We start from the raw sequence: 25,284 nt of genomic DNA on the forward strand, positions 1-25,284 counted from the left end.
GTTAGAGGCTACTCTACAGCCCAAGTTGTCAAGGAAGATAGTCCAGCGCAACAATCATGCTCACTGGTGATGAGGTGTAGATGTCGCTAAGAATAAACTTCACTAAGAGTCCTCCATTCCTAATGGACTGATCCTTAGGGAGCAAATCCCCTAAGAGAAGACGTCCTGAGCCTGCATAATCTACAGTGTTCCGCGAGCTTTTCGTCTCCTTGTCAGTGAATCCAGTCTTGTGTGCAGGGTGTGACAACGGGTCGTGACACTTCCAGATTGCCTCCAAAGGTTTTTTCAGAACAACTAGCGAGCTAATCTCATACACCTCTACGTCGAGTAGATCTTGTATTATGCAAGACCTCTTTGTCATCGCTGCTTTGCATGAGTTCCCATTGAGATCTCCGTCTCCGGACGCTCGGTTGAACCTTCGGACCACTGGCACGTACACCTGCTAATTTTCCTGGCCCAAGTGCTGTATTTTGGCCGCTGCGTGCTCCCCTACGAGTTGGTACAGACCAATCGCCTTCTTTTTGGACCATCGCTTGTGCTTCTAGCCGAGCTAGCGTTGACTTATTCTTGCTCCCGCGAGGCCGGCCCCTGCCGCGCCCTGGCTGACTCCCATCTGGCAGACTAGCCGCTAGGCGCTCGTCCTCTTGTTCGTTCTGGCGCTGTGGGCTTAACTGGTTGATGGCTAGGTGGGGAGGGGCCGGCTGGGCAATGTTCTTTGGCCTACCACGAAGCGATGTGGCAATCTTGGGGTCGAGGATGCGACGATAAGGGTCAGTAGATGTGGATTGCCGTAAGTGCCATCTCGGATGGACATCCCATTTTGCCAGTGCGACATTACCTTCCAACTTCGATAGGATCGTATGGCAACACGGGATACCTAACTCTATAGATGGCGTACAGCCGTCGCTGCAGAGTCCGATGCCATTTGGTCGGGGATTCGAAGGACTTGGGATTGCCGTCAGAGCCCTGCGGTGCTCCCGCGAAATAAGGCGAAGGGCTTTCTGAGAAATAACTTGGGGGAGCTCGCCCAGATACTCAGCACCTCGTCCAGTATACTGCCGCGAAGTCAGGACTTCGTCACGTGCACACGCCTCAATGAAGTCCCTCTCCTGGTCGTGCAGCATATCGGTAATGGCCTCGACAAGACGGTACAGGTGACTCATGCCGTTCAGGAGGTAAGACTTGACGTTGTTGTTGCTCGCTTCCGTCCCAGAGGTAACCCGGCACCCGAAGTTGCGATACTTCCGGATAAAGCAACGGGCCCATTGCTCCCTCACAGGCATATATGTCCTGTACAGGTACAACAAGATCGCCTTCTGGTCGCCGAACTTCTTACAAAGATCTGCCCACAACCTGTCATGCTCCGCCTCAGTCTCCGCAAACATAACCAGCTTCCACAGCATTACAACGCCTTGATAAGTGTCGGGAACGGACTCGGAAGCCTGGCTAGTCCCAGAGTCGCGGACCATCGCCCTATCGCTTGCCGTCAGGGTCGTCTGGTCCTGGGCATCTTCGGCGGCACTGTCCCAGTCACTGCCAGGGTCCGTCGCTCCTCGCATCCACTTCTGCTTTGACTTAAGTAAGGCATTGGAGATGATGTGATGGATGCAAATCTGTTGTTGGCTCTCGGGGAACTGCTCGTCCAAGGCCTTTTTCATCTGGTTATCGAAATCTGTGAGGATGGTATCGGGTAGCCGGATGCTGTGTTGTATGGCTATTTGCCGAATGCCATCAGCGAGAAACTGGAAGCCTTCTAACCGCTCGTTGTCGATAAGGCCAAATGCAGCATTGAAGACAGTCCCTAGGCAAGTCTGGCCAGTGGTTTGGAAAAGAGGGAGCTTGAAGCGGTTCGTGTTGTACGTGTTGTCAAAGCTGAGGACTTCTGGGAACCGTTGCCACATGCGGATACAGTATGGAAATGTCCACACAAGACCCACAAGGCGATTTGGCTCCGTTTCCGACCATTTTACCACGTAAGGGATGTCTCTCTCGTCGAAGATCTTGATCAGCGCAGCCGTAGGGTTGTAGCTGTTTAGCTTCTGGCGGTTGACGAGGGCTCTGGCATTGTAGATGTCCCTGCGAGTGAGGACGGAGTCTGTATGTTGGTTGTTCACGATGTTTCTGACGTCTCGTGCTCGGATACCGACCCGGCGACTTGTCGCCTCAATGGTCGCCTTGACAGAATCAGTGAGCTTCCGGTGGCTAGGATGGGCAGAAGGGTCGGTACTGGGAGGGTGATTATGCTCGGGATGACTGGCATCTGCAGGCCAACGCAAGACCCATCGATAATCATTCTTCGGCAAAGAGACAGCAAAAACCCTCCATTTGCAGCCGCATTTTCTAGACTGCCGTTGTCGAATACCAGCACCTTCGCTTTTCCTTGGTTCGCCGTATCTGTCACACTCGAGGGTATAGCGTGACAGCCGACCTTTGATGAGATAGCGCTGCCGTTTGACAATGCCAAATCCGTTGGCTTTTGCAAAGGCATTTACCCGATCAAAAAGGGCCTCGAATGTTGGTTCGGGATTGCCCGGGACCAGGGGAATCGGTATCGTCTCCGGCCGGCTAGGACTTGACCTCGTATCTCGATCCTCGCCTTGCTCTTCCTGTTCACGCTGGAGCTGGGCGCTTGGTGACAAACTCGCTCGGGCGCGAGAGTGGTGGCTGCCGGTCGGGGATCGACTCCAGGTGATTTGTTCGCGAACAGTCCGCTCACGTGAAATGGTAGAACCATCTTCCGAAGTAATCTTCTCTCGCAATATGGTAGTCCTCTCTTGAGTGACGTTCAACTCAGGAGACGCCCGGTCGGATGAGCATCCAGACGAAGCTAGATGTGACTCCTCTTCCTCTTCCTTGTAGATCTCGAGCGCACTGCGGAATATGGTATCGAGACCCCTCAGCCGAGTTCTCCTATCCTTCTCTTGCTCCTTTGTATCTTGTCGTGCTTACATTCGCTCACTAAAAGCCGGGCCTGGTAAGGCCAGCTTAACATGGTGCATTGGTCTCGCGGGGATCGGGAAATCGAGGGAGAGAAATATCTCGGAGTCGATGCGCAGTTCCCACCAGGGCTCGTCTAACCCTTGGGATCCATGGGGTCGGGGTATTGTCGTGAAATGTGCCGGAGGATTGGTCGCAAAGAGATTGTACAAGGCGTTGTCGTCGCCATAGCCGTACCATTCCTCAGGGTCCGGCCCTAAGCTGCTGTTTGAAGACAGTGGCCTGGTCTGCTCGCGCGCATCGGAGGTATCGCGTCGGAGTCGCTTTTAGAGTTGGGATTGCGCTTCATCCAGGCCGGCAATATCTTGTCTTGTTCGGGATCGCTTTCGGGAGCTGTTGAAAAAGCGAGGCATTATGGGATTGATAGACATGCGAAGACAAGACGATGCTTTGACGTCGGTTGGAGTTGGCAGACCACTGGCAGCTGGCAAATCTGGAGAGAATGCGGCAAGATTTTGATGGGGCAACCCCTGCTTAACAGAAGTTTTTGAGCCAATAGGAGGTTCTGCATTGCCCTGCCCGGATAACGCCCTGCCCGTGTATCAATTGTGCCCTGCCCGTGTATCAATTGTGCCCTGCCCGTATATCAATTGCCTTTGGAAAAATGCTGCTGAACGAGACAGCAACAATGGTATATCATGCTAGAAATTAGCGGTAGTTAAAGAGATATGTCTATGATGCAAACCGTAACCTGCCATGCCGGGTATCGTCCATGCTCACATCATCCCTACCCTCTAACCCATCTATCGAATTAAATATCCCGCCAAACAAAAACGCTCCAGCACTCACCACCATCATCTATCTCCCCGCCACCTTCATCGGCGCCCAATCCCCCAACCAGCCCCTCGCCTTCGCCAGATTCCCCCCCTCCGCCTCCAGCGCCGCAACGCACCACTCCAACTCCCACGCCCCCTCCGCCGCCATCATCGCCGCCGTCTTCCTCCTCCGCTGCGACACCTCATCCACGCAAAACCGCATCGGCTTCTCATGGTCCGCCAGCTCCTCCAACAGCGGCCTCACCAACGGCAGCGCGGCCGCCGCGGTCCCACCCCACTGCTCCAGCCCCTGGTTGGTGCGGCCCGTCTTGCACCACTCGTTGGCGCACCACTTCCGGCCGCACCCGGCCATCAGCTGGGCGAGGTAGCGGCGCTCGATGCGGCGGCGGAGGGCTTTGCCCTCCGGGTCGTACATGTTGACGTACAGCGGGGAGAAGCACAGGCTGCACAGGCCGAGGTCGTTGCCGGGGCCCTGGCCCATGCGCGTGCCGCCGTTGACCTGGCCGCGCGGGCCGATGCCGTGCAGGGTGCGGCCGCAGAGCTGGTCGCGGCAGATGGCGGGGGCGGTGCGCGCGGCTTTGTCGAGCTCGTGGTTGGCGGAGTGTGCGGCCATGTCGCGGAGTCGGATGATGGCGCCGCAGAGGTGGCAGTCGGTGGTGCGCGCCCCGTCTGCGCGCTCGTGTGCTGTCAGTCCCGTGAGTGCGGTCTCTGCTTCGGAGGAGGGGTCCAGTGGGTCGCCTTCCTGCGGCACTTCGAGGTGGCAGAACTGGCAGAGGATGAGTTTGCTGGGGCAGACTGTCGTGCGGTGGCGGGCTAGTTCCGGGAGGGACGGGAATGTGAAGGGCGTGGATGGTCCGCAGGATTGGCACATATGCTGTGTGTGTTGGACAAAGTCGTGCTTTGCCTTGCTTTGGGGGCCCGAGCCATAAGCATCCGGGTGGGTTGGGCAGTGCCAGTGGTTCTCCCATTCTTCGGATCGTTTCTGGAAAACGTTCTTGCACTGTGGGCAGATGATATTGTTCCTGAGACAGAAATTCTCGTGAAGCATCATTGTGCGTGTCGCTATCATCTGCAGGCAGTTCTTGCACTGCGTTTCGTCTGCGGACAGTTCTGGGCTGCCAATTTCCATTGCGGCGGCAGAAGAGCCCGGAACGTCGGCTACTCTTGCGCGGAGTGTGTAACGACATGGTTTTGTTGCTGTCGGGCCACCCTCTGGACCGGAGAAGCCGTGAACAGATACCATCAAGCTCTCTGCGCCTTCGAGCTCCGAGTTTGTTGGCTCTATGAGAATGCGCTTGAACCCGTCCTTTGGTGAAGTGAAGTCACCGAATGTATGTTCGATGTCTCGTGGTATCGCCCGTTGCCTGTTAGTCTTTGGGCTCACGAAGAGGTCAACCTCACGGCCGTCGTGTATTGTGAGTTCAATGACAAGCGCGCGACTCCTGTCCCATGAGGGTAGCTCGTAGTCGACATAGTCTCGTTCCAGAACTCTGCCTTCAGCGTCCTTCCAGATATCCATCGTACCCCCAACCGAGCTCGCCGCGGCGGTCTCTGGGCGATGTTGTGATTTGGCGGCGATTTGGCGCAGTGTTTCCCTCGCCTGGTCTTCATTCAGCGGCTCGATGTCCGTCTCGAGGTCCGTATCAATCACACATATACCGTCTCCTTCGGGTAGAAACTTGTCTGCCAATAAACGAAATTCCTCGCCCTTTGTGCCCTGAATCGATATGATGGAGCCCTTCGTGAGGGTAGTGAAGTTTCCGCGGAGTTGTCTCTCCAGCAAAGGCCTCCAATCGTCGGGGTTGTAGCCAGCCTCCAGGGGTCGTAGTCGCACATAAGTTCCCGCAGGGAGCTGCGTCGCCTTCACTGTAATTCGAAGCCCCTCGTCCGTATTTTCATCGCCCTTGTCAGACCGAGAGTCCAAAATACGGTCGTCGTCTTGCGGACCCTCTTGTATATCCAACTCTTGTATCCCCAGGGCTTCGCGAATGTGGGGACTCAAAGCAACTTCTCCTTCGCTAGCCGAAAACTCGCGAATCCCAGCATAAACAGTCTTCCCGGTTGTCGGGTTGGCCAGTTGAAACATGAGCGGATGAGGTAGTTCTTGGGAGCGCTCGTGTTGCGCACCGGCCGCAGCGTAAGGATTTGACCGTTCGGATGCGGGGAATATAAAGGTGGGCTTCCAACCATTGGTTCCCGTGGAGGAAGCAAGCAGCTGCTCGAGTGCGGACTGCGGTAAAACGATTTTATCTCCGCGCAAGTCATTTGCTGCCGCGCGCGACGGGCGCACCGGGCGGAGAGTAGCTGACCAGCTGATCATCTTCGATGGATGTCTTCCAGTCTGTCGGGCGGTGGTCGGTAGGGAATGAGAAGATGAAGATAGAGAGGGAGGGTTTCGTTGTGGTTCAAGTCGTCCAACAGAGCACGAAACGGTTGTTCCGATCAGTCAGCGATGTTCTCGGCGTTTCCGTGACATCATCCGTTCGCGCCTAATGGCCGCCAAGACTTGCCGAAAAGGTGGGGCACCTCAGCCTCGCCTGGGTTTCAAAGCTGACATTTCTCATCGTTTCTTTATGAAGAATGAGATGGAATGAACCTAAGAAAAAAGAACAAGACAGCATTTTGGGACTATGATCCCGTCCCATATATAACCCCAACCCTGGCTCGCGCACCTCTTTTTTCCCTCCCCCAGCCTAAACTGACAGCCAAGCGGCGCCATCGCAGTGTTTTGTCAATCTGTTCATTCTGATGGTGCTATTACCAAAGTTAAACCCCACTCTGTGCTGCTTGAAGTGGCGGGGCATGTGTGGGGGCACCAAGCACCCCGCACTCAAGCCGGAGTTGCTTGTTGCCAGATGCCAGACACTAGCAGAACCAATCCGCCAAGTGGTGGTTGCCCATTCTCGCGCCAGCAACACGTGTTCAGGGCGCCTTGTCGCCTTGCTGCACCATTGCAGCCATCCGGCCCAGCCAAGAGCTTGTGCGACTCCCGTCTGATTAGCGACCAGCCAACGAGGTCGGGTGTTACCCCACGCTGCAGCATTGTCGACACAAAGATTGGGGTCAGGAAGCGGGGGAGCGAATAGCTCTCCTTTTAACGTTAACGCTAAGGCCGGTTAAACATTGTCTTCTCGCCTCTGTCGCCGCCATGCTGATGGCTCAAGCAGAACCTACTGATGTCGCCGATCTTGTTGCTTGGACGAGAAAGGTGTTAGTCGGTTAGGCTGTCTCTAGCAAGGCGAAAGGCTCGGGCAGTTCTGTACTTCGTGCATAGTTGCCCGCTCTGGGTGCGAGGGTGCCCAAGCTTCCCCAATCTGCAACACCACACACCCCGGTTTCGCCGATCAGTCCGGCTGTCCCCCGTCTCGCTTGGCCCACATCCCGTCAGGGCCGTCCTGTCAGACATCGGACTTGGTATCCGCACTTCCCGTTCTGGTACCACCAGGAACAACTCATCACCAAATATAATTGTCTTCGGACCCATCCGTTCCCCGACCTCCGAGCATCCTCTTTATTCTTCCACCTTCACCTAGACAGGTCACTCCAGGAGATACAGACCACACGGCACCCGCCTTGCACCATTCGAGGCCTTGTGCAATACGATGACCCAGATCTCTGAGTCTCACAACGCTTTGCCCGTCGACATTCAGCACTCTGCTCTACTACAACTCCTCGCAAACTCCCTCGTGCTGTCGCAGACAGCACCCTACCTCTCTTGCTATGATGTCCTGAATCTTGCAGCCACCGCGCGGGCTTTCCGCTTCCTCGTCTATCACACCCCGAACGTCTTTCGACGTCTAGAATTAGGCAATGTCAAAACTGCACAGTTCGATACCCACGCCGTCGATCGCGGCGGGGAGACCTGGCGCAATGTCCAATTAGATGAGAACTTGACTGAGGACGAGTAAGACAGCTTTATTGATCCCACCTTTGCAATGTAAACTCTGCGAAATAGCTAACGCTTGTCTTACATCAGTTTCTACTCGGGCCCCCTTCGTGGCATATTCTCCAACCTCCGCCGCGCCGATATCCTGAGGGACGTGCAGGTCCTCTCCCTCGACGGTCTTTTCGTCACCGCCGAACTGGTCCATGACATTCTCAACGACCCCTCTTTCTCTGTCCGTATTTTGTCGATCCGCGGCGTCAAAAACCTAAACGAGCGGCAGCTCCGTGGCGCGTTGCAATATGCCTGCCGCCAATCGAGGCCCGAAGGGATGCCACGCGTGAAAGGACTGTATTTCTTTGGACCGCAGGATACAGCACCGACATTGACACACCGGGAAGAAAAGCGCAGCTCCGCTTCGGCCAGCACAGCGGCCGTTGCCGCTGCTTGGAACGCAAAGAGTCAGGAGGCCTTGACTGCCGCCCTTGCCGAAGAGCCAGAGGCATGGTATGCCCGCCGGGGTGGCCAGTTCCCGGGCCGTATCCACGCCGACTGGGCGCACACGCTCAATGCTTGTGCCGGCATCATCTCATTCGACTCTGTCCTATGTACCGGCCCACGACACTTCAACTCTCCCGGCTGGGGAACTGTCAACATTGAGGCTCTCGATACCGCCGCTTCCACGGGGGCACCAAGCATCCCTCACTTTGCCGTTGCAACCCATAGCTTGAGCGGGTGTGCATCATGTGGCTCGGCACCAGAGGGTTGGACCGTGTGGGGGCAAGAACTGCTTACCTCCCAACGCGATGCTGACGGAAGACGGACGAGTGAGAGTTGCATGGCCGACTTGGCCCGGTTCCCTTTGCTGGCTCCTCCACCGATGCACTCTGCAAGCCTCCAGATTGCCATGTGCCCGGCTGGCCAGACTGTGAGGTCGCGCCTACCGTTCATACCGACCGGGAAGCAACAGGCGGCGCGTTTTATTCCGCGATGCTTCGACTGCATCCGAGACCGCTACTGTGGAGGGTGCCACAAATGGTGGTGTGAGTCGTGCTACATCGGACCCCGGGCGTCGTCGCCCGGAGAGCATGCGGGATCGCATTCCGGGCCTAATTCTGTAAGCAACCCCATTTCCAGTACCGGTGTGGTGAGCGTGGACAACAGTGTAGGATCAATGTGCACCAGAAACGGAGTTGGCACGGACGGGGGCTGTTCACTCCCGCAACACTTGAAGGGGTAGAGCCCTTGTAGCAGGTTGAAACGAGCCGGCGAAGGCCGACCCCCGTCCCCAGCGCAGGGCCCAGTTGTGATACACCAAGCCGAGCGAGCCGTTTCGTTGGCAGATCTCTCCACAGCTAAGGTTGCTCAACGAGTCCATGTCCCTTGGATGGGTTTGCACTCTTACTGGGGCAGTTCTGGAATGTTCGCTGAACACACATTTTACTCCGTTCCAGCATGGATGCTGATTGAACCGTCCCTAGGCCCATGTGTCCAAGAGCTGCTGGGAGTGTGGCATGAACGTAAGCCATCCTCGTCGCAGTGAGGTTGCGACCACAAACTAATGTACGCCAACTAGTGCAAAGAGTGCATCGATCGTACTCAGCGCACATGCAAGAGATGCAGCGGCGGCTACTGCCTAATCCACAATGAAGGCTCAAACATGGTCGCGGTGAGTCTCCCCCCACACTAGGAATTAAACGCCGCAACTAACAGAGAGTATGACATCTAGTGTGATTGTAAGCCCCTCAAGCTCTTCTGATTACCTGCTGTGACGCGTATCATAACTAGTTGCTAACACATCCTCGATAGGGTGCGTAGGAAGAAGCGAGGGCTATATCCGGGACTTCTACTGAGCAAACCGCGCGATCCACGACCGCGGCGCTCCTATCGTTTCCGATCCGCCCAAGCAGTCTCTTTCCTCCCTTATCAACACAGGCTTCCACACATTGGTCTAGCCCTTTGCGAGTCTCCAAGTTCAACTCTTTGGACAACCTCTCCCCAAATCCCCCTCTTCGTTATCGATTTCCACTACGATGGTTAGGTAGCGCACATTTATCTCCCTTATATGTTTTTGTTCCGGAATGGTTTCTGCTGAGTTTGTTTGGTCCTATAAGTAAATATCGATACCCCTACTCAATTCAATAAGACATACACCTGAGCCTCCCTCGTAATATGGAAGTGCATGGCTTTACTCATACATCATTCCTTTCCTTTCTCAACTCCAAAACCGCGGTTGCTTGTGCCTCACTCACACAATGAAACCCGACTTGGGAGAGAATCAACTTATTTGGTTACTAAATACCATGAATGTATGGTGATTAACCCGCCAAATCCAGCTTGAAACATTCCCTACACTACCTGACAGCCTATGTCTCACTCATGAGTGTCAGTAATGGCGAAGTTGGCAAGCTCAACATCGATCAATTGTTACAAATGCAACTAACTAGGTCCCTGAATAACTCCTCCAGCACACTAAAACCAGCTCAATGTGATTAGCAAAAGAAACCCACCACACTGAAATCACAGCCAACCCACGCAAAGCCCAAGAAAAGACGAAAGATACCAACCCTACCCTAATTAACCAACGCCATCCCCAGCCCATCCTATACCAAGGCAAAGCCCAAAAAGACACTCACTAAGAGCCACCAGCAACCAGCCAACCAGCCAGCGCGCCCATCCCCCAACCCATCCCAATGCAATCTCCAACCCTCCGAGTGAGTCATCAACCCTCAAAGCGACCAACTAACCTCATGCTGATCATCCCACTCCTGGGACGCGCACAGCCCCGGGATCTGGTACTGCTTCGCACCCAGAATGCCCAGCGAGCCGCTCGCGCGCGTCGCCCACGCCTCGTCGAACCACACGTCGGTGAAGGTCGGGAAGCTGGCCAGGCTCAGGCCGTAGTAGGGCCGCTCCACCACCCAGTCGGCGTCTACGCGCGCGAGGGCGGGCCCGCTGGCGATGTTCATGGTGTAGGTTTGGCCTTGGGAGAGGTTGGAGAGTGTGCTGTTGGGGTGGGGTGTTAGTGGGGGGTTGGGGGTTGTTTGTTTTGGGGGGGGAGCAAAGGAAGGGGGGGAGAAGAGGAGAGGCGGTTGAAGCCGATGGGGAAAGGGGGGGTGGGTGGTAACGTACATTTCAGCTGCTGTTGTCGATGTCGTCTCGATGGTGATCTCGAACCAGTCGTCTGGTGCCACTGTGTTGCTGGGGTCAGTAATGGCGGAAAATAGGTTGGTAGGTAAAGTATGGTGGCATACCTGGCATAGTCGTGATTGTGTAGGCGGCAGACGGAACCCATTGCCACCAGGCTTCGTTTCTGGAGAAGAAATGTTAGTGGGCGGGCACTTGGGGCTTGGTGGGAGATACTATAGGGCCACGTACTTGACGATACCGGTAGAGTTATCAATCTAAGGATGCTAGTTAGCTTGACATCCAGGAGTTTCCGTTTACGTTCGGGGCATACCTTGCAGACCGTCCCAGCTTGCAACAGTGTAGACCAGGAGTCTCCGTCGATACCCACCCAGTTTGCGGCCGCTTGGGGGTACGTCGTCACGCCGGCTCTTTTGGTACATGTGGGGTGCTGGAACGTTCCGTGGATGACTTTGATCTGGTTGGTCGAGGGCGTTTTGTTGACAGAGCCGCACCAGTTGTTACTATTAGCGGTAGGGTTCGCCCTCCGGATCCTTCGGTGGGCTGGGGTCGGGCTGCTGCCACCCATGCGGGTACGGCCGAACTCGAACGGCTCTAGCTTAATTTCGGATTGTGGGATGGGGACGCCGTTCTTTGTGGCTTCTACCGTGAAGGTGAGCTCTGCCAGAGCCTGGTTGGCCACGAGGGCCGAGCCGAACAGTGCCGCAAGGGTCCACCGCATGGCGAGAGCTAGGAGGGATGAGGGTGGTTGAGTAATATCTGGGGTGCTATACGTGAGCGGCTAAGCACTTTAAAGATATTGGAAAGTAGGGATGAGGGGCGTGGGTCATGCAGTTTGAAATACTAAGTAGTAGGAATTACCTTTGGGCTAACCAGCACGATCGGATGACCTCCATTTATCTAGTCTTCCGACCATGAGATGTTCAGAGCTGTCTCCCCCATCCGCAGAAGCCGCGGCAGGGTTACTCAAGGGAGGCAGACCCGGCGGTGCACAACCATTCCGTTTAGGACAGGAAACGTCCAATACTCACCGGTGAGGGCCACACCAGGACAGGAAGAGTTCGGAGATATCAGGGAAAGTGTGCCGCACCCTAGGCTAACCTTTCCCCATTCAGACCTATTGTCCTCGGCCTCGCCCAAGAGGGGAGAAGTGATGTTGTGCTCCCCCACATCACACGAGCGCACTTGCGCCCTACTGGGTCTCTTGATGTGATATGGGAACGCGAGCTCGAGGCGCGGGCTTGTCGTTGAGTCAACACGAGTGAGTAAGAGGAAAGCGAGGGGTGGTCAGAGTAAGGGAAGGAGACGCTGCGGTTGGCGCGTGCCACTTGCACCGCCATGATACCTCGAGTGGCCCAGGGGCGGGTTCGGACAACCCATGATCGTTTGTGGCTTTGAATCCATTGGAATTCAATGTCACCGGACGTCTCGGGGGAACAAGTGTGGTAGGCGAGCCCACCATGACATGAAGGACATGACGTAGTATGAACTCTCTCCGGCAAAAACAGCTCAATGTTAGGCCTCCCTCCCTCCCTCCCTTCCCCACAAAAGTTCCAGGAGTGTTCTATTCCTTCGTTCCTGCTTCCATCCCACGGCGCTTGACGCAGGCACCGAGTCTGATGTGGTAGCGGGACGCGCCAAGATGCGAGCTGTGCCGTAACGTTCCTGTCAGCCGGACCATCTGATGCACATTATCAACAAGACTATGACACACGGGAACACAAACGCCAAAGTATTTAATGCCAAGGTGGCGCGTACGGCGGTCGGGCGGTAGCTCTACACTATTCCCATACGGGCGACGCGTATACCGAGGCGAGCATACCGGGGGCGGCAGAGCTCGTAATACTAGACGTGCTCCGGCACTGGCGTAGCAGTGCAAGGAACTCCAAGTGGTGCTGAGGATTCGGTTACTACACTACAGCGTGGGCCCGTGGGGTGTGACAGGGCTGACGGTGATGCCGGCCCCATTAGCCGCCCCCATCCCACCTTTCCCGTAAACTATTGACGGCGTGCGTTGTGACTGCCAGGTTCCGACGGCGCCAAGGGCGTCGTGCGGGGTCATCCGGCGTCAAGAAACGACAATGGCGCCACTGGTGGTGTTGGATACAGGATTATGTTTGACTGTGGCGCCCGCTTTCGGTGTGGGGAAGTGGTGACCCTAGTGGAGGTGGGAGGGCAGGGGGCATTGGGAGCTTGTAAATGAAGTTGGTAAAATCAGCCCGGCATATTGTCCATTCCGCATGGGAAAAGCTCCAGTCATGGTGGGGATTCTGCCTTGTCAGCCGATTTCAGGGTGCATTGCAGCTCTAGCAGACGGGCTGTGTCCCTCAGCTGCGAGCTGCAAGGGCCCGGGAATGCAACTTAACTCAGCTAGGCTGCAGGGAACCCGATCGAGTTCGGCCCCCAGCGGGACCTCCCACGGGATCACATCTTTCCGGGTAGCCCGACGTTGTAGTCGACGCCGCAAGGGACGTTTGAGACTCAATGAAGATGATGGTTTGGGATGAGGCACTTGTGCTGCTAGGCAGCCACTGTGAGTCTCTTGTTTGCATGTGAAATCGAAGTTTGACAAGGCCGACAAGAGTTCATCATGTATCATGATGCATTTGAAAAAGTGGAGGGTATAGAGAAACTAAAAAGTTAAGAGGGCGGTAATTTTGATTATCTCACCTTAGTACTGGGTTGGCCATCATCAACTTGGTATAATAATGCGGGGGCGGTTGTTGTGCTCAATACATGTATTTATGCACTAGCGAAGAGCTCGGTACCTGTAGAGACAATGGATAACAAAAGCTTATTAGCTCCCAGTCATCCCCTGCATGGCGAGATGATTCAAAATCAAGGTCTCTAAGGTACTATCCGAGTCATGACTCAAGCTGTGTAAACATTACACCCTGTGGCCATCCCCCTGACTCCTCGCCGCGCTCATCTCTACCTCCTCGGCAACCCCCATCTCATCCAGCTTACCACTCCGCCTCTCCCTCTCATCCTCAATATCCGCCTCCCGGTTGCCATATCTCCCAATCTTGTACCACGGCAAACTGAACAAACGATCCATGCTCTCCAGGCTCCTCCCGGCCGTCTCCGGCATGATGAACCACACCCACAATCCGCCGAGCATGGTAACCGCGGCGAAGAACCAAAACGTTCCCTGCGGCGAGATGCCACCGTCGGCAACGGGCAACAGCATGTTTGGCACGGCCCTCGAGTTGCCGTACTGGTTCGCAAAGTGGAACGTCATGGCCAGCGACGTGCAAAACGCTCGGATCCGTAGTGGGAACAGCTCTGCCGTCATGAGGTATTGCACTGGAAGAAAAGAGAAAGCAGTCAGTACAGTTCATCCAAGCTAATCAAGACCCATCACGGCGGTCTGAAGAGGTCACCACTTACTGCTATTCCACCCCAAAGCCCACCCAAAGCCCGACAGATAAATCATCGCCACCGCACCCCTTGAAGCCGCCAACTCCGACCCGACCAGCTTCACCGTCTCCGTCTTATGAATACTCAGCTGCGGCATAGCGGTGAGGAAGCCGGCCACATAAACCATAGAGATAGCCTGGAAGGCGATGCCGAGCAGCAGCGAGCGCTTGCGGCCGATGACGTCGACGAGGAAGAGGGCGCAGATGACGGCGGCGACGAGCTTGACGAGGCCGAACACGGCCGTCACCAGCAGGTTGGTGTTGGTGTCGGCGATGCCCAGCAGGTGGAACAGGTCCGGTGCGTACAGCGTGATGGAGCCCGCCCCGGACCACTGCGACAGGATCTGCGCCGCGATGGTCAGCGACACGCGGTAGAAGTTGCTCGGGTCCAGGAACGCCTCGCGCAGGATGCCGAGCCAGCCCGTGTTTTTGGTGGCTTCCGTCTCCTCGCGGTGCGCGGCGGTGATGGCGCTGATTTCGGTCACGACGTATTCGTGCTGGGGGGGGAGGTTGCGTAGGCGCGCCATGGTGGTGAGCGCTTTGTCATGCTGGTCCTTCATGATGAGGTAGCGGGGTGACTCGGACTGAAAGAGGGTGAGGATGCAGATGAGACCCGAGAACATGATGTGGAGGCTGGTCGGCACGAGCCATCGCACAGCGGTGGTGTCGCCCAGGTTGATCTGGCACCCGTAGTTGGTGAAGTAGGCAAGCACGATGCCGAGGTAGACGAAGCCGGTGAAGAGACAAGTGCAGAGACCGCGGATACTCGCAGGGGTAATCTCTGCAATGTAGACGGGCCCTACAACGGGCGTCTGGCCCACGCCGAGACCTGCGATGAACCTGCCTGCATAGATGGCACCGAGATTTCCGTTGGATCCCATGAAGATGGCGATGCCCACAATCCACAGGAGGCATAACTGACGAGTGGCCCAAATTCTGCCGATTTTATCACAAACAAGAAACGCACTATCGCCAAGGTCAGTTCATGATGGCTTCAAAAATGTAGAAGAGGCCGTGTTGAGGTGACCGACATTAGAGCCCCCCCAACCGAGCCTATTTGAACCATGGCCGAGACATTTGCCTTGATGTTTGCCTGCTCGACCTTGCTGTACGAGTCATAGTGGATGGTCTGCTGGAAGTGTTTGCTGTTGAAGGCTCCGCTGATGAGGCCCTCGTCGACGCCACGGGCGGCGCCGAGAAGGGAGAAGGAGAGAACCGCAAACCAAAGCTTCCAATTGAAAACTTCTTTAGGCACGTCCAAGTTCTTCAACTTGAAGATGTTTACGGGTTTCTTCACCCCGCCAGCCATCTTGTCGGTTCGTGGGGAGGCGGTCAGGGAACGGCGGTGTGTGGAGGGGAACAAGTGCTGGTGATCAGCTGGGAGTCGTGGAGAGGCGTGCCGTGAGAGCTTTATCAACTTCTCAGCAGTGGCAGGCTCAAATAGAACAATTCCTGTAAGTCTCAGACCCGGTATCTGCCGTACCGGACATAGCACTGCCGTCGAGTGCCGTGAGGATTGCCGTGAAGGAATAGCTCCGATGCAAGGCTGCCCAGGGCTAGGGTGTCGGGGATGGACGGCTCGCCAAGAGTCCATCTAGAAAGGCTTGGAAATCTCACGATATGGAGGACATCTCCTCAATTGGTGACCGGTTACGTTATTGTGCCAGGTGAGCCCCTTGTGGCAACACAGCATCTCCAGCTCCAGCGTAGTAACACATCCCGCACATCACCGCCGTTTTGGGAAGGTGGCTCGGGAGATGAGACCCTATGCCGTCAGGTGGCAGCAAACACTGCATGTTTCCCATGGGGAAGCGGTGGCACTGGTGGATGATTGAGGATGGTCACGATGAATAACCGGACTCGGACCGACAAAGGTCGGGACCCTGCCTTGCCTGCCTTCGCACCTCCGCAAACCTGGAGAAACCCGCTTCAAGTCGCGTGTTGCTCCATCGCGGACCCATGAATGGTGCCAATCAGAAACATCAACCAGGAAGGCAATCATCCAATAGTGGGTGTTTCTGCCCGCGGGGATGGAAAGGGCCTAGTGGTGAAACGTGAAGGATAGATGAGGAAATAAAATCCGAGAAGAGGTCGGCGGGTTTTGAAGGCAGGAAAAAGTCGGGTACAACCCTCGAAAAGCACGAGGGGCACGAGAGCCAGCAAACATTCGAAAATGAAACAATAGAAATTGAAGAAATTAGTGGCAGAATATTTAAAGAACGGGAAGTGTTCTCTGATCTAAGGTTGGCTCCGAAGAGCCGCGATCGGATTTCGGTAACCGGAGAAGTGATCGTGGATACAAGATCATGAAGATCGTGGGGTGGTTTGAAGAAGCTTTTGCCAATGGAAGCTAAGAAATTTGAAGCCGGCTGGGCTGCCTGAAGGATGCCACACAGAAGAGTCACTTATACCCTAACCCCCATCGATGTGCTCACCTCTCCTCAACTCTGTGTCACATTGGAACCCTTTCCTTCAACAAGAACTCAACAGTTTCAACACCTGGACATCCGTGATCTTCAAAATGGCACAAGAGGAAACCAGAATCACCGTAAAGCACACCGCTGCTGAGGAATTCGTGGTTGCCCTCCTCGAGGCAGCCGGGGTGTCCCAGAAGAACGCCAAGACCGTCGCCCATGGACTCGTGCAGGCAGACCTGCGCGGAGTTGAGAGTCATGGTATCAACCGCATCCCGTCCTATCTGGCCCGGATCCGAAACGGAGTGCTAGATCCCAAGGCTGAGCCGGCACTCACGCAGGTAACACCTGTAGTTGCTCAGGTAACTCGCACTCGTCCCCCCTACGAACATCTCTTCGTTTCGCAGATGACTCAGACGATGCCTCTGTTAGGTCGATGGCAACAATGGCTTCGGCTTCCCGGCCGCACACCTGGCCATGGACACAGCTATCACCATGGCTCAGACCTTCGGCATCGGCATGGTGAGCGTCAAGCACAGCAACCACTTTGGCATGTCGGCCTGGATTGTCCGCCAAGCCGCCGATGCCGGCATGATGAGCCTCGTGTTTACCAACTCGTCTCCCGCCCTGCCTGTCTGGGGTGGCAAGTCCCAGTTGATGGGTGTTTCTCCCATCGCCTGCGGAGCCCCCGGTGGCGAGAACTCGCTCCCTTTTATCTTGGACATGGCACCCTCGGTCGCTGCCCGGGGGAAGATCTACAAGGCTCTCCGAAGGGGCGAGAAGATCCCGCAGGACTGGGCGTTGGATGAGGAAGGGAAACCGACGGACGATCCGGCGAAAGCGCTGAAGGGGGTGATGCTGCCAATGGGCGGCCCGAAGGGCTCGGCGCTGGCCATTATGATGGACGTGTTCTCCGGCGTCTTGTCTGGGTCTGCGTTTGCAGGAGGCGTTACCGGGCCATACGACATGTCAAAGCCAGGCGACGTTGGCCACTTCATTGTTGCCATAAAGCCGTACCTTTTTGTGAGCCTTGACGAATTTAGGCAGCGGATGGATACGCTGTACCAGCGCGTCACCGGCTCGGATAAGATGGAAGGGGTGGAGAGGATATACTTCCCTGGGGAAATTGAGCAGTTGACTGAGAGAAACAGGCTCGAAGAAGGCATCCCTTTTGTTCAAGCTGAGATCGATGCCCTGAACACAGAGGCAGAGAAACTGGGCGTCCCGAAGCTTCAGTAGACATTTAGAGTGTTGGGTCACAAGGTACCTAGATAAAGCAATGAAGACGACCGTTAAGACCCATCAAAACTCATGCCAGCCAGACGACGCTGCGGACCCGTGCCAAAGCAGGGTTCCGTGAAATAGTGAATTGACCTGAGATTAGTACACCAAACCAAGTATGAAGATTGATATCGTTTGTGACGAGCCCTGTTTTGAAGGCTAAGAATAGAAGGCCGGGACAAATCGAAGACATTGGTGATACTGAAAGTAGAAGAATGTGGGGCTTGGCACCTCAGCCCAAGTGCCGGCGGCCAGCCAAAAAAAGAGCTGAAGCTCGGCCCCACTCAACTGCATCCTAAAAAACCACAACGCTCACCAGCGAAGGTCACCTCATGGCAGCGAGTCGAAAGTCGCGGGCAGCAGGTCCGCCGGCGCCATCCACCACCCTCGTTCTCGACAATGGCGCCAACACTATCAAAGCCGGGTTCGTGACCGGCGACAAAACGGACGGGCCGCGCATTATCCCAAACTGCCTTGCACGAGACCGCCACCGGAAAACGTATGTCGGATCCGAGCTGGAGAAATGCAGGGACTTTGGCGAGATAGCCCTCCGCCGTCCAGTTGAGAAGGGTTTTGTCGTGAGCTGGGAGGCGCAAAAGGAGATATGGGACCGCGAATTCTTCGACGATAAGGCGCCCCAACGATGCGACCCTTCCGAGACCCGGCTCGTGCTCACCGAGCAACCGAACGCGCTTCCGGCCCTGCAGACACATTGCGACCAAATGGTGTTTGAGGAATTTGGTTTTGCCAGTTACTTCCGTGGTGTTGGTCCGTCCCTCTCCCACCTTTTGCCTACTTGGCCCATCACTGACCTTGCATCATGCCCCCAGGCCCGGCCTTCAACGCGTACCAGGACATCCAAGCCATCTTCCACACCCCGAGGACACCAGACACTCCAGTCGACGTCCCAGCCGAGGTCATACTCGTGATTGACTCCGGATATTCCCACACCACCGTGACGCCAATGGTGCAAGGCAGGCCACTACACCAGGCCATCCGGAGGTTAGACGTTGGGGGGCGGCTGATGACCAACTATCTCACACGCCTACTCTCGGTCCGCCACTTCGACATGCGAAATGAAACATTTATTGCGAACGAGATGAGGGAATCTGTCTGCTATGTCTCGTTAGATTTCAAGGGCGATCTCGAAAAGACGTGGAAAGGGACGCGCGGCGAACGGCGAGACGATTACCTGAGTGGTGCCGGGATCGCAAGGGATTACGTTCTTCCAGATTCACACACAACCTTCCATGGTGTGGTTCGAGATTATGAACCGGGGGTTTCCGCTCGCGCTCGCAAGGCGGCCGTGTCGACCGAGGATATCCTTACCCTGCGCAACGAGCGTTTCGTGGTCCCAGAGCTGCTGTTTAACCCATCTGATATCGGCCTGCGCCAACCTGGGCTCGCAGACTTGGTCATGCAATCATTGTCGGTGCTGCCCATTGGCTTGTGGCCGGGGCTGCTCGCAAACATTGTGGTCGTGGGAGGCAACGCCAAGTTGGATAACTTTATCCAACGGTTGCAAATGGAATTGTTGGAACGCGTGCCGGACGAGTGCGTTGTGCGGGTGGCCCGCCCCGAGGATCCTATTATCAGTACCTGGGTAGGAGCCGCCAATTTCGCCCGGCACGAGCATGTTGAGCGATTGGCAGTGACGAAGCAAGAATACGAAGAACACGGAGCCGGGTGGGTTACTCGAAAGTTCGCTGCCGGCCTTCCGGTTGAGCCTTGATTGGTTTGACAGAACACAGAATGAGCAGCGTAGCATCCGATACCATCAACCCCGGCGTCCCAACCAGTGGTGCGTTCTTAGGTTGGCAGAGGCAGTAAAAGCTGCCGGCCCCTTCTCTATCAGCAAAGACACTCCGTCGACTGATGCCATGTCTAGTGGAGGAAGACTATCCGGCTGGTGAATTGATGGGGATGCATGGGGTCCTTGCTCTCCATGTCGCCAACTGGGGACCATTCGGCTCAGGGCGCCCAGACTCGATTGTCGAGTTTGATGATTCTTAGGAGCCAGGCATTTACTAACACGGCCACGTTTCACCCAGTTTCTGTTGGCAGTCGATACGCCTGGCGATTGTCTGTCGGACAAAGAAATGATGTCTAGCTGGGTCCATGCATGGACAAGAGAGTCTTCAAATCGTGGGCTTACCACCACAGACCAAGTCCCGCGAGGCCCTTGTGAATTCGGGTTTATCTGTAGCGACACAGTTTCAGTGTTAATCTGAGAGCTCCAGATCTCATCACGAGGTAGATTATGAACTTTATGATAATTACAGGATTGTTCATTTGTACATGTATGTACTGACACGCCTGGAGGTGATTGTGAACGCGTGGAAACGCGGGGCCCAAGAACACGCTATACCTGATCTAGCTTAGCGTCATCCTTTCCAAACCATGAGCGACCACAAAAAAATATCGCCGCTCTTGTCTTCGCTCGTACGTTTTGATCTCCTCCACCAACGTCGCAACACTATCTCGGGGAGCATGCTATACCAGAGATAAAACTGCCCACAATGTCACATAACTCCCGATACCGGTCGAATGGGAAGAACCATCCCCCGCCACGCGAATATCGCAACGACCACGACTCGAGGAATCGGAATGGTCCGCCCCCCCGGGACGCCTATCGGGCGCCTTCGTATTCCAGCCGGTATGAGCACAATCCCGGCGAACGGTGGCCCCGCGATGGCCTACCTCCTCCGTCCGCGAATTATCGTGGTCCGCCTGCTGGGGACAATTACCGGCTGCCGCAAAGCGACTTTACGTTTCAGGTCGACAAGCCTGCCGGTGTCCAAAATGCCGACTCGTATCGGCCCCAAGGCAATAGTAAACATCGCAATGACCGACATGAACCTCATTCTCCCGATCGCGACGACCGGCCTTTAAAAAGAACCCGCCGCTCGAACAACCGCTCTTCCAGGAACGACAGCAGCGCCCGGCCGACCCAGAACAATAGACATGGCCGGAACTTCGGTAATCGGCCGTGGCGACCTTTCGTTCCCGCAGAGCGCGAGTTATTGAAGACTGACCACGACAACAACAGCGGCACAGAGGTTGCCTTCTACAACACATCAGGCGGTGTAACTTATCGACCCCTTAATGAGCTCTCCGATAGCGACGAGGCTGAGATGGATATCTCGGGAGATGAGGAGGCGGGATCGACTGAGGAACCGACGAGCAAGCGCGCTCGTTCAGCCATCGAACAATCGGCCTCAGACAACAATGTGCCAAAATGGTCCAATCCTGACCCTTACACGGCCCTGCCTCCCGAGACTGCAACGCAGGGGAAGAAGAAAGACGTTGTGCGAATGATTCGCAAGTCTCGCGTCCAGGAGAATGAAGTGAGGAGTTCGTTGCCTTCAGGGCAGGCCGACTTCATTTCCTTCGACTCTGACAGCGACGCGACTGACGAGCATGAGGATGACCAGGGTCAGGAATCCGCGGTGAGGACGGTTTCACCCGTTGCTCGTATCGTGCCTGTCTCGGAACTAAACCTCCAGTTACCTCCGAGACCCCCAAAGCCTGAAAAGGCCCCGGTGCTTTTGCCTGACCCCATGCCCTCTGCTCTGGGAAGTCGGAAACGGACACATGACGATGAAATCAAGATGCCACACACGAGGCTTAAGAAGGCAACCAAAGCTCCCCCAGGGGGAGGGATCACCAGAGAATGGGTCCCAGATCCCGAGTTAGAGTCGACTCCATGGATGGAAGTAGACCACTCGGGGTCCGCCAACATGGCTGTCTGGTAAGGAAAACCCGGCGTCCGTTCCTCTGATACTGGCTAACCCGTCTGCCATCAGGCTACACAAGGAAGTGGTCGACTTCTACGAGTACATCAAACCTAGAGACTTCGAGGAGCGCCTGCGCGGCGAACTGGTTCGGGATCTGAAGCAGTTCTGTCGTAAAGTGTTTCGGGACGCTGAAATGTATCCCTTTGGCTCCTTTCCCTCGGGTCTCTACCTACCCACAGGTGATATGGACATGGCTTTGATGTCTGACGGGTACATGAAGAGCGGTGTTGCCAAATACTCCTCCAAGAGCACTCTTTATCGGCTGCGGGGACAACTGACGAACCACAAGGTGGCCTGGGAGGATGAAATTGAGGTCATCCCTAGTGCCAAAGTGCCACTAGTCAAGTTCATTGAGCACAAGACCGGCCTCAAGGTTGACGTCTCTTTCGAGAACGACTCCGGCGTGACGGCTATTGCCACGTTTAAGGCATGGAGAGACCGGTACCCGGGCATGCCGGCGTTGGTCACGTTGGTCAAGCATTTTCTACTCATGCGCGGCCTAAATGAGCCCGTCAACGGAGGTATCGGGGGATTCTCGGTCATCTGCTTGGTAGTGAGTATGCTGCAAATGATGCCTGAAGTGCAGAGCGGGAACCTAGATACGAGACATCATCTCGGCCAGCTTCTTCTTCACTTTTTCGACCTCTACGGCAACAAGTTCAACTACCAGACCATCGCCATCAGTTTGAATCCTCCGCATTGGATTCCAAAGGTCAGTGGCCACTCAAGAAGGCTAGTTCTCCGTGTTTACAAAGCTAACCGTGACTCTTCGCAATTTTGTAGCACCAAGTGACGGAGTTCGCTTACAAGAACCACAACCGGCTCTCGATCATCGACCCGAACAACCGGGCAAACGACATCTCTGGAGGCTCCAGCAATACAAACAAGATCCTAGCTCACTTTGCGAACGCTCACCAGGAACTCACCAAGCGCATGGCACAACTATCGCAAGACCCGAATAGGGCTGGGCAGAGCATCCTGGAGGTAATTATCGGCGGGAACTACTCCAGTTTCGAGAATCAGCGCAACTACCTTGAGCTGCTAGCCAAGCAGGGCTACCGCCCGACAATCGGGCAAGGCAGCCGGTCGTCGGACCGGAAACGTGACCAGGGCCACTGGCCGGCGAGGAACCAGTCTGCACCGCAACGACCCCCTCAAGGCAGAGGCGGTGGCAACCGTAGGAGGAGGTGAAGGGTTTGTGCCCTCGACCTCAAACCGGATGCGTCACACACCGCACCATGAACTTACGAGCTTCGACGAACGGCATATGGGCTCTGGGCGGCATTTTTTTTCTCCGCAGCGAACTTGGAAGGTTGCGCGCAGTCCGGCGACAATCCAATGGACAGATTCGGGATGGCGACACGGAGTTGAAGGAGTGGATGCATCATGCATCGCGATACCATATCCCTTTTCCATGTCCGGTCATCTTTTCTTATCTCCTTCCTTCCATTGAGGGTTATCACACAATCCCAGGGCGCGATAACAGCCCGGGATCTCGTTAGGCAGTCGCCCCTTTTCTTGTTCGAAGGGGCATACTTACTCAATCTTGTAGTTTTAGAGCGACGGCGGTCAGCCCGGCGCTCTCATGTCGAAGTTGCCGCCGTCGGCAACCGCAGCAGCGTTCCCAGGCCTCTCCTGTTCGTTGTATAGGCCGAGTTGGCTGCATAATCGACCGTTCTTCCGTTTCCTTACCCTTCTATTTTGTGAACTAACATGGCAGGCGCATTCCGAGTCTTGCGAAGGCGCAGGCTTGGGCTCTCCGGTCACCACGCCGGGTAACTAACTTTTGAACAGATCGGGATGGCGAAACTACGCACGCTCATGTCGTTGATAGAGGCAGACTCGTGGATGCATCTGTCGACGTCGAGCATGGTAGTGACCCCTCCCACCCCCCCCATCCTTTTCTCACTGCATGCTGGGCTTCATGTTCGGCTGCAGAGAGAATTGGCCTGGTTCCGATTTCTGGCCATCCTGGATGCCAGTGATCTCGGTGATGGGAGTCGTTCGATGGCTCCACGGTTGTGGAGAAGGACTGGGGATTTATGGAGATTGTCAGGGGAGCAAGAGCATGTTTGTTCCCAAAGTAACGCCAACATGCGGCCCATCGAGCCATGTCGGCGGCGAGGGATCTACCTCGGGGAAAAACACCAAAAAATGTCCCCCAACAGGGCCCTTATTCCAGAAGCAGCAGACACAGCCGTTGTGGGCCGTTGTGGGCCGAGACGGACCACGCTCCTTGGCGGGGCTCCCGCAGGGATGAGCTTAACAGCGCCGACCCTCCCCCGCCTTGGCTGCGGGGAAGTGCCGGCGATCGATGACTGGCCCTTGACGGCGTTGCCTCGGCCGCACTTTGGCCGGATTCGCGTCAGCTGCTTGCTGCCATACCGCTGCCATGCTGCCTGCCATGCTGCCATGCCATTTGGTGCTCGTTTCCTCCATGGCAACCTGCGCAGCTCAAGCTTGGTCGATACGACCTCGCATGAGGGAGTGAAGCTTGGGCGGGCAAGCACCGGGCGGAATTAACCCGAAGCATTGGGTGTTGTACTGCTTGGAACTGCAACAACATGTTTTGTCTCGGCTACGGGGAATGCTCCCGCGACACGGTCGGAGATGAGCAAGCAATGAATTTGCGGCCCGCCGTGTTGGTTCAGGAGGGGGTATTCCCGTTGGTCTGATTCGTTTCACGGCAAGGCTGGTTTCGGGGCCGACGAACTGGCAGAATCCCGATTGTTCATGTCGAGGACAGGGAGACTCGACAATCACGGCTGTCTGCATGGTTATTGTGAGGGGTCTCACCCCTGCTCGGCCGGGGCACGAGGAGGAACAACTTCCGCAACCAGCTGGTTCTCCCGTCTCACCCCACGGGGAGCCGTTGGATCGCCCCGGAGGTTGGCAGAGCAAAGCCCAATGACGTCCCATGTGGCTCGTTCTTGCTCGTCTCCCGAGCAAAAAAAAGAAAACGCCACCGATCTCGCGCCTTCCTAGAACGGACTTGGCAGGAAGGTGGGTGCAAGTGCTGCAGGCAGGAGCTGCAATAAGGTTGGTTGTGTGGTTGCGTGCCAAGCCTCGGGCAGCCAAGGTGGAGAGGAGAACGATGGAGATGGGAGTCAAAAGGAAGAAAAAAAATGAAATGACACAAAAATAGTGTTAAAAAGGGAACTAGAGCCGAGATGCCAATACATCGTCTCAGTCTGTTTGACATGACTTGCATCGCCGACCGTGTTTCAAAACAGTCGAGGTGAGAGAGTCTTCTGGAATTACAGCATGTCTGAGTGCCATTTCCCATTCCCCAACTTTGATGCATCAATCACAATCACCGCCAGACCGAGTATGCGCTCAAGGGATGCCGTGGCAACCCGACAAAACTGCCCGAGGCTTTTCTGGTTCGCAACGCTCCCTTCTTCAAAGCCCGAAGGAATCGGCCCGTGATTAGCCCAACCCGATGCCCCGGAACTCTGCCTGCTGTCAAACGCTCAAGCTCCAATGAACGGTCACGGTCAAAGTATACTTATACATACTGTGTCAAACTCACCAACCAGGGTGGCCGGCATGGAAATGCTCCGTTGCTAC

At 55.7% G+C, this 25,284-nt stretch overlaps 7 protein-coding genes across 7 annotated transcripts; 4 read left to right on the forward strand and 3 right to left on the reverse strand.

Moving 5' to 3' along the window:
- The first annotated feature begins 7,101 nt into the window (after positions 1-7,101).
- On the forward strand, positions 7,102-8,954 carry F5144DRAFT_385974 (uncharacterized protein). The gene is made up of 2 exons (XM_066784670.1): positions 7,102-7,677; positions 7,750-8,954. Exons 1-2 carry the CDS (start codon positions 7,376-7,378, stop codon positions 8,894-8,896), a joined length of 1,449 nt encoding a protein of 482 aa, XP_066638779.1. The 5' UTR covers positions 7,102-7,375; the 3' UTR covers positions 8,897-8,954.
- A 1,106-nt stretch (positions 8,955-10,060) lies between these two features.
- On the reverse strand, positions 10,061-11,655 carry F5144DRAFT_585789 (concanavalin A-like lectin/glucanase domain-containing protein). Its single transcript, XM_066789716.1, has 5 exons — positions 11,117-11,655; positions 11,035-11,060; positions 10,911-10,969; positions 10,789-10,849; positions 10,061-10,662 (listed from the first exon to the last, which is right to left on the reverse strand). Exons 1-5 carry the CDS (start codon positions 11,522-11,524, stop codon positions 10,386-10,388), a joined length of 831 nt encoding a protein of 276 aa, XP_066638780.1. The 5' UTR covers positions 11,525-11,655; the 3' UTR covers positions 10,061-10,385.
- A 54-nt stretch (positions 11,656-11,709) lies between these two features.
- On the reverse strand, positions 11,710-12,926 carry F5144DRAFT_386050 (uncharacterized protein). The gene is made up of 3 exons (XM_066784671.1): positions 12,755-12,926; positions 12,530-12,698; positions 11,710-12,452 (listed from the first exon to the last, which is right to left on the reverse strand). The coding sequence occupies exons 1-3, from the start codon at positions 12,769-12,771 to the stop codon at positions 11,895-11,897; spliced, it is 744 nt and encodes a 247-aa protein (XP_066638781.1). The 5' UTR covers positions 12,772-12,926; the 3' UTR covers positions 11,710-11,894.
- A 764-nt stretch (positions 12,927-13,690) lies between these two features.
- F5144DRAFT_498948 (general substrate transporter) lies at positions 13,691-15,531 on the reverse strand (the record flags this gene model as incomplete). Its single annotated transcript, XM_066786295.1, has 3 exons — positions 13,691-14,109; positions 14,194-15,188; positions 15,254-15,531. 3 exons carry the CDS (start codon positions 15,529-15,531, stop codon positions 13,691-13,693), a joined length of 1,692 nt encoding a protein of 563 aa, XP_066638782.1.
- Positions 15,532-16,553: 1,022 nt separating this feature from the next.
- Positions 16,554-18,211, forward strand: F5144DRAFT_585798 (Malate/L-lactate dehydrogenase). Its single transcript, XM_066789717.1, has 2 exons — positions 16,554-16,998; positions 17,069-18,211. Exons 1-2 carry the CDS (start codon positions 16,648-16,650, stop codon positions 17,873-17,875), a joined length of 1,158 nt encoding a protein of 385 aa, XP_066638783.1. The 5' UTR covers positions 16,554-16,647; the 3' UTR covers positions 17,876-18,211.
- Positions 18,212-18,249: 38 nt separating this feature from the next.
- Positions 18,250-19,649, forward strand: F5144DRAFT_596268 (actin family; the record flags this gene model as incomplete). Its single annotated transcript, XM_066790780.1, has 2 exons — positions 18,250-18,685; positions 18,748-19,649. 2 exons carry the CDS (start codon positions 18,250-18,252, stop codon positions 19,647-19,649), a joined length of 1,338 nt encoding a protein of 445 aa, XP_066638784.1.
- Positions 19,650-20,339: 690 nt separating this feature from the next.
- On the forward strand, positions 20,340-23,399 carry F5144DRAFT_541169 (uncharacterized protein). Its single transcript, XM_066787160.1, has 3 exons — positions 20,340-21,668; positions 21,724-22,426; positions 22,498-23,399. The coding sequence occupies exons 1-3, from the start codon at positions 20,437-20,439 to the stop codon at positions 22,903-22,905; spliced, it is 2,343 nt and encodes a 780-aa protein (XP_066638785.1). The 5' UTR covers positions 20,340-20,436; the 3' UTR covers positions 22,906-23,399.
- Positions 23,400-25,284: the final 1,885 nt, after the last annotated feature.

This window comes from Chaetomium tenue, assembly GCF_020726465.1.
Source record: "Chaetomium tenue strain MPI-SDFR-AT-0079 chromosome Unknown F5144scaffold_7, whole genome shotgun sequence".
NCBI lineage: Eukaryota > Fungi > Ascomycota > Sordariomycetes > Sordariales > Chaetomiaceae > Chaetomium > Chaetomium tenue.

Excerpts from the sequence above, each read along its gene's own strand:
- F5144DRAFT_386050 (XM_066784671.1), bottom strand. Across the intron at positions 12,453-12,529 it reads TTGGCATTAAATACTTTGGC|CTCGCATCTTGGCGCGTCCC; the intron begins GTTTGTGTTCCC and ends GTTACGGCACAG.
- F5144DRAFT_585798 (XM_066789717.1), top strand. The coding sequence starts at position 16,648 with ATGTGCTCACCTCTCCTCAACTCTGTGTCACATTGGAACCCTTTCCTT. Across the intron at positions 16,999-17,068 it reads TAACACCTGTAGTTGCTCAG|GTCGATGGCAACAATGGCTT; the intron begins GTAACTCGCACT and ends TGCCTCTGTTAG.
- F5144DRAFT_585789 (XM_066789716.1), bottom strand. The coding sequence starts at position 11,524 with ATGCGGTGGACCCTTGCGGCACTGTTCGGCTCGGCCCTCGTGGCCAAC. Across the intron at positions 10,970-11,034 it reads AACTCTACCGGTATCGTCAA|AAACGAAGCCTGGTGGCAAT; the intron begins GTACGTGGCCCT and ends TTTCTTCTCCAG. Across the intron at positions 10,850-10,910 it reads CACAATCACGACTATGCCAG|TGGCACCAGACGACTGGTTC; the intron begins GTATGCCACCAT and ends CCAGCAACACAG.
- F5144DRAFT_541169 (XM_066787160.1), top strand. The coding sequence starts at position 20,437 with ATGTCACATAACTCCCGATACCGGTCGAATGGGAAGAACCATCCCCCG. Across the intron at positions 21,669-21,723 it reads TCCGCCAACATGGCTGTCTG|GCTACACAAGGAAGTGGTCG; the intron begins GTAAGGAAAACC and ends GTCTGCCATCAG. Across the intron at positions 22,427-22,497 it reads CTCCGCATTGGATTCCAAAG|CACCAAGTGACGGAGTTCGC; the intron begins GTCAGTGGCCAC and ends GCAATTTTGTAG.
- F5144DRAFT_385974 (XM_066784670.1), top strand. The coding sequence starts at position 7,376 with ATGACCCAGATCTCTGAGTCTCACAACGCTTTGCCCGTCGACATTCAG. Across the intron at positions 7,678-7,749 it reads GAGAACTTGACTGAGGACGA|TTTCTACTCGGGCCCCCTTC; the intron begins GTAAGACAGCTT and ends GTCTTACATCAG.